Raw genomic sequence first — 6,000 nt, 5'->3', positions numbered from 1 at the left:
AAACAGGGATGAGCCTGAAATTGATTATAAGCTTTTCGACAGGGTGCTTTGTGTCAGGTTTCAACATTAAATGAGAACTCCATGCTCTCATTTTGAACATCGAAAACATTTTCAATTCAAACTTTGGATATAAAATACTGTTGCTACTAGGTTTGAATACATTTTGAGAGAAAGTCAGTGCACGAAAAAATCTTAAAACAGGTTATTGAATTAGAGAATGCCTAATCTTGAAACGCTGGAATGGGTCAACTTTTCACGTAGTCTGTAAAAAAAAGAGATCTTCCAATCAAGGTTGGAAAGATACCTGGAGCTCTAGGAACAAGTTTTTGTTGCTACAGTTAAAACCTTTCAAATGCTCGCCTTCCGTCTTGAGGTGTTGATATATCTACCGATCCAGCTCAGATTATATTCAGAAATGTCTCAGATTTAAACAACTTCCTAAATAGAAAAATGTTTTACTATATCACTTGAAATTGTGGGGGAAAAGGTTCTTTTCAGTATTTTTAATTGACGGGTTTGGTGGAATCTATTGGGAAATCTAAATTTTAAAGGAATCTAAATTTAATCTTGTGTCCATAATAACCATGTTGCTTAATACTTTAAAAAGATATTAATCCAACAGTAGAATCTATTATCAGTAAGCTGCAAGAGCAAAAAACTTTAGTACCTCCCTCTTGGAGCAGTAAATACCACTTATTCAAGTTGACATACTATGGAATCAAATGCAGAATTCAGTCATTACCACACCCAATTCTGCATGGGCCAGTAATTGTTTATTTTCCCAATTAAATAGCATATTTGACCGAGCAAAGTTTATCAGGGGAAAATTGGAGGGAATTTATTGATCGCAAAACTTGAAATTCTGCTGTGTGGTAATAGGCATAAACATGCAACAGAACAGTAATCCACCACTCAATAAGCATGTTAACTGAAAAATCACGTGGTCCAGCTTGGAGATTTGCGAATTACGATAGTATGGTACTTTACTGTTGACATGCAAAATACATAGCACACAATATTTTTGTTTAATTATAAAACCTCCAATCTTTATTTTTAATAAATTACTAGTGTTTCCGATATTGGCGGTCAATAAATATTACAGATACCAAAATGAATAAATAACAAAAAGTCATTAAAGAATACAACACATTAACATTGGATGTCAGAGGCTGCTTAGATTCACAAGACTCTTCCAGAAAAAGGGAAAATGCAGAAAATACGCTACACAAATGAGGACAAAATCATTGCAGACGTTCCCTGACAGTTCTGCTTTTCCATTTTTTTTATATTTTGTCATCCTCCCTCCTCTTTCGACCATTCTTCCCCCTACACAGAGATGCAATTTCTCCTGTGATATAAATGGGAACTACTATTAAATAAATCCTTTCAGATTCTGCGCAGACCATTAGAAAATGAGGCCACGTAGCACATACAGGAATGGCTCTGTAGAGTTTCTAGACATTGGTTTAGTCAAATCTTTAGACCTACTGTTTGTCACTCAGAATGTTAAAGATGTATCTGTGTAAGTTTCAGCAGGCCCAAATAGTGCTTAGAATGCCCAGGAGCCTTCAAGGGTGCAAACCAAAGACTAAAATTTCAATGGGTGAAATGGCAACACGAAAGGACCAGCTTATTCCGGCGTTGGCACAATTTGACTCACCAACTGGCAAAGTAAACAAGTTGCATTAAAAAGGAAGGCATCAGACACTAATGTCTAATTTCCTGGGCTATCCATTGACCGGCTTTAGAGAAATAAGAATTGAATTAAATACCAAACAAATCATACAATCATTAAAATGTCAATTCGTACAGATGCGTAATGAAGACAGAGACTTGTAAATTGTGGCGCGAGAGCCACTGAAGGTCTTCGTGTGACACCTGCAATTCAAAGAGGGAGATTCAATTGCCTAAAAGTAACAGTAAATTGTTCACAGTGACTGGCAGAGAGAACAATGGAGGAGGAAAGCGGGTGAGCAAACATGACTTATTGCATCTCGTACACAAGCAAAAATACCCAGCCCTTATTCTCAGTCAGGTTATGTATTTGCCACAAATCAACAAACAATGCCAAGTGCAAATCAAGCTCCAATGTGATCGCTTCGCAAAATGTCAGGACTAGGTTAGGACAGGGACATTTGGAGGCTAAACTCGGTTACTTGATGTTCATGCTCTTGTCGCAGTTACAAACTTCCAACGGGGACAGTAAAAGGACGCATAAGAGGCAGACAGGTAGCCTATTGGGAGATTTTGTACAGCACAATTGGATTCAGGCTCAGGCAGATTGAAATGAGAGGTCTCTCAGAAATGTACAGACAAAGCGGCTCAGCTAGTCACTAGTTTGAAAGCCTCGTCGACATCTCTGAAATCCCTGGGTTTCCAAGAAAACCAACTGGGCTCTCACAGAGGAAGGTCTAAACTGGACAGTAAAACTGCACAGCAGCTTCTTGCAAGGGTTATTGGACACAATATTGAGGTCAATAATTTCCACCTGCACTTATATGGACTACCAACATAGCCAAAAGGAGATGCATATAAAGAGAAGCTTGGATTTACTATTCTAACTCCACATCTATTTGCCTCGACGATATAGTCAGTATTGCGGAGTCGATATACGTGCAAGACATCATTAAAACTTAAATACTGTGGCACCCCTACCTTGCAAGAAAGAAGAAGAGTGGTAGGTATGCCTGCATCTTACAGGCTGCCCCTCATTAATGCATATATTTTTTAACATTTCAGCCACGTGTTGTCTTTTTTTCCCCATTGGTTTTGGGAGCGTACATCAGTAAGGCAGTTTAGGTGGAAGACTAAGGGAATGGTCTCAGAGATGAATATAGATAGTGCCATATTAGCCCTTTCATGTTTGTGGGTGTAAATTCTTGGAGGGCACACGGTGCTGAAATGAGATAAGTGGCCTGTTCTTCTTAGGTGCTATTTCTGGATGCTAATTGACCCTGTTGAGTGCCCTTAGATATCTCCTTAAAAACCCTGCACGCCGGGGAGTGAAGCTATGTTGACTTTGGCAGTGGCACATTAGAGGGAAGCGATCACCATGACCACTCATGCCTCAAGGTGCTACTGTTCCATGGCTCAGTTTGGCAGACTGTTACATGTGGATTACATTTTTATCATTAGATGGGGCTCATGCCTCCCTGTTGGCGCGAATACAAAATGCTGCAGTCCTTCCATTGGACTTTGGCAACCTAGAAACAAAAGTTAAAAAATAAAAAAACCTTATAAAAATTCCTCCACTTTCTGTTCTCACAACGACAAATGTGTGCGCCTCTTTTCTCAAAACCAAAAGATGATGGATACAGAGCTATAAATATAGAAATAAATCGCAAAGCAGGGCAAGTTGTTCATGTCCTCCTGAATGCCATCACACAACTGAATAAAATTTGTGAGTTGTGTCTGAGTCCACATCGTACAGTGTCATGTCACAGAAAGCAGCCGTGGCCCATACAGGTAAGAGCGGTGGGCCGGTTGAGGGGGCAGGTTTCAGCAGACGACCACGAGGGAAAATTCAATAAATAATTAATTTTCTCTTGTTGTCTGTCGAAATCCTCCCCCACGCCCCACCGCTCTTACCCACACAGGCCGCGGTTGACAGAAGGGAATGATGGTAAGGAGGTTTATGTAGAGCTGGTAACTTTTTCTTCATGTATAGAATTGTTGGTGACTTTAAATGTTACAGCCAGTCATATTTCTTCCATAGTTAGACCACTGGTTGTGGACACGAGCATCACTAGTTCAAAGCACAGCGGGATCCACATGCTTTTCTTAGGTGCGTAAAAAGCATGCTAGACCTGTTGGACAGAATTAGTGATGCAATACACCTAGATTTTAGCGGTTGAGGGCAGAGTACGACTAGAATTAGGACTGATATGCCCAAAACAAATCCACTTCCAATAATAGACCAATAGCTCACATTTAAAAGACGAGGACAAAGCTTTGGGTGTCCTTTAAATGTCTGCCTTCCTTCTAGTCAGATTTGAAAAGGCTACAAGTAGGCATGGTCAGCTAATTTTATTGTTTTTTGTTGTATGTGATTTGTTTACACAATAACAACTCTCTGCTAATGGTACTAGTCAGGGATGCAATGTGGAAATTAACAGATAAGTGGACCATTGTTCATTGGCACAATGTTCGATTTCCAGTAAAAATGTGCACTCAAAAACCGCCAAGACTTATGTTTAAGGTATTACATATGTTTTATGTAATACCAACGTTGAGTATGTTTCTGGAAGGGTTGAAGGGGGAAATTATTATGTTCTTTTGTACAACCTTCATAAGCCTCTTCACCTACGCATTTATGTAATGGCCTAGTTGAGACTAACCTTCTGTTAGTCGGTTTTATCGTTTATTTCAAGTAGAAAATTAAATTTAGTGGCTGCAAATAGCAAGTAAGTTACATCATGTTTTTGAGAAAAAAGGCACACACATTCATTTTAAGGGTGGTTTGGGGCTGCAAAGATATTCACAGCATGGCAGTTGGGCAACCTTGTAGAGGTGACTTGAGTAGTGACCCCAATTTACACCCGATATTGTAAATCTCTATATGATCATCTGCATACTCAATCTATCCTGCCACTGTGTTCGGTCCACAGTGCGAGCCTGGAAGAAACCTGTAATCCTGAGATTTTCTAAGAAAAAACACAAATATATTACATATACACACAAAGTAATTAAATAACAGGAGATCCCAGTCTCTGTATCCCTTTTAGGGGAGAACTTAGTCAGAAATAGCTCTCTATCCGTCCCCAGAGAGGCTTACAGGTAGAGCAAAACCCCTGCACTGGCTCAGATACATGTACCTACAATTAGAAAGTATCACCCCACATTTGTGCTGGTGGGCTGGAGGTTCCCACAAGCCCCTCTTCCAACTCTTGCATGACCTCGAGGAGAAGTAGCAGCCTTAATGAAGATGGAAAAAGAGTGGTGCTGCAGCCGACAAGAACTTTGTCACAGAAGAGAAAGCGTCATTGTTTCGCAGTGTTGAGGCAGAGTCATTTTCTTGTCTACATACTATAAAGGAACAGCAGCTGAAATGTGAAGTCGTTTACACATCCTTTGAGGAGGTACTGCCCTTGTGTCTGTCTTGGACTCGGGTCTTTTGGCCCATTTCCCCTCTTGCAGCCACATCAATTGTCCCCACTCATTTATTGCAGGAGTGGGCAGGACGAGCGCGTTGTCCTCCTTGGGAGTTCAAGTTGCGCCCGGCTTTGCGTTAAGATTCACCATAGTTCATTATTGCACACGCTCTTGACCCTACTCCTGTCCCTCCCCTCACCCATATTTCACCCCCCGCACCTTAAAACATGTCCTGAGATCAACCACCCTCTGTGATTGCACACTTCTACACTTCAGTCTCCAGCCCGGTCAGCTTCGGCGTAAGGATGCGAGGCGTGACCCCGGAGTTCAGGTCCGTCTCGAACTCTAGCAGCTGTCCCATAAAGTTGAGGTTGGGTGAGATGGCTGGCCGTCGGCCCTTGACGTACTTGTAGGCGTCGCCCATGGTCATCAGGGTGTGCTTCATCAGGTAGGCAATTACAATGGTGGCCGAGCGCGAGACGCCTGCCTGACAGTGCACAAGAACACCCTTGCCGCACTGTTGGGCCTCTTCTGCAAGCAGACAAAAAGAACCGTCATCTCCTTCCTCAACAAGAAGTCCCCACAAACAATATAGCCCGCCCACATGCGGATAAACATAGGCTAAACAACCAGATAGCACAGTGATCGCCTCTCACCAGCGACTCCCACACAAGCATGCTGAGGAAACCTCCCATAGCCCAACAAGGGACAGACACTGCTACCCCATTCAGGCAACCAGATAGTAAAGTCCAGAACGAGCCCACGCTGACATTCTGATACATACTCTGTTGCACAACCAGAGGAAAGAGCCAAAAAGCCCTCACAATTTGGTGCTAAACAATGAGTTAGTTGGCGCTTTGGAGGGAACAGCATCCAACGGTTTGCTACACACTGTGGTACAGAGCCATT

General features: G+C 41.9%; 1 protein-coding gene across 2 annotated transcripts in view; it reads right to left on the bottom strand.

The window, feature by feature from the left end:
* Window positions 1–789: 789 nt before the first annotated feature.
* LOC144781597 (dual specificity protein phosphatase 10-like) overlaps window positions 790–6,000 on the bottom strand; it is a 48,604-nt gene continuing 43,393 nt past the window's right edge. For both annotated transcript variants that reach the window (XM_078660518.1, XM_078660517.1), the window contains exon 4: window positions 790–5,622. In XM_078660518.1, the coding sequence (XP_078516644.1) occupies window positions 5,357–5,622 (266 nt within the window). In that variant the 3' untranslated portion in view covers window positions 790–5,356. The remainder of the gene's footprint in view (window positions 5,623–6,000) is intronic.

The sequence above is a fragment of the Lissotriton helveticus genome, chromosome 9 (genome assembly GCF_964261635.1).
Source record: "Lissotriton helveticus chromosome 9, aLisHel1.1, whole genome shotgun sequence".
Classification (NCBI taxonomy): domain Eukaryota; kingdom Metazoa; phylum Chordata; class Amphibia; order Caudata; family Salamandridae; genus Lissotriton; species Lissotriton helveticus.
The sequence above is the reverse complement of the archived record's forward strand: the minus strand, read 5'-3'. Positions and strand labels throughout refer to the sequence as shown.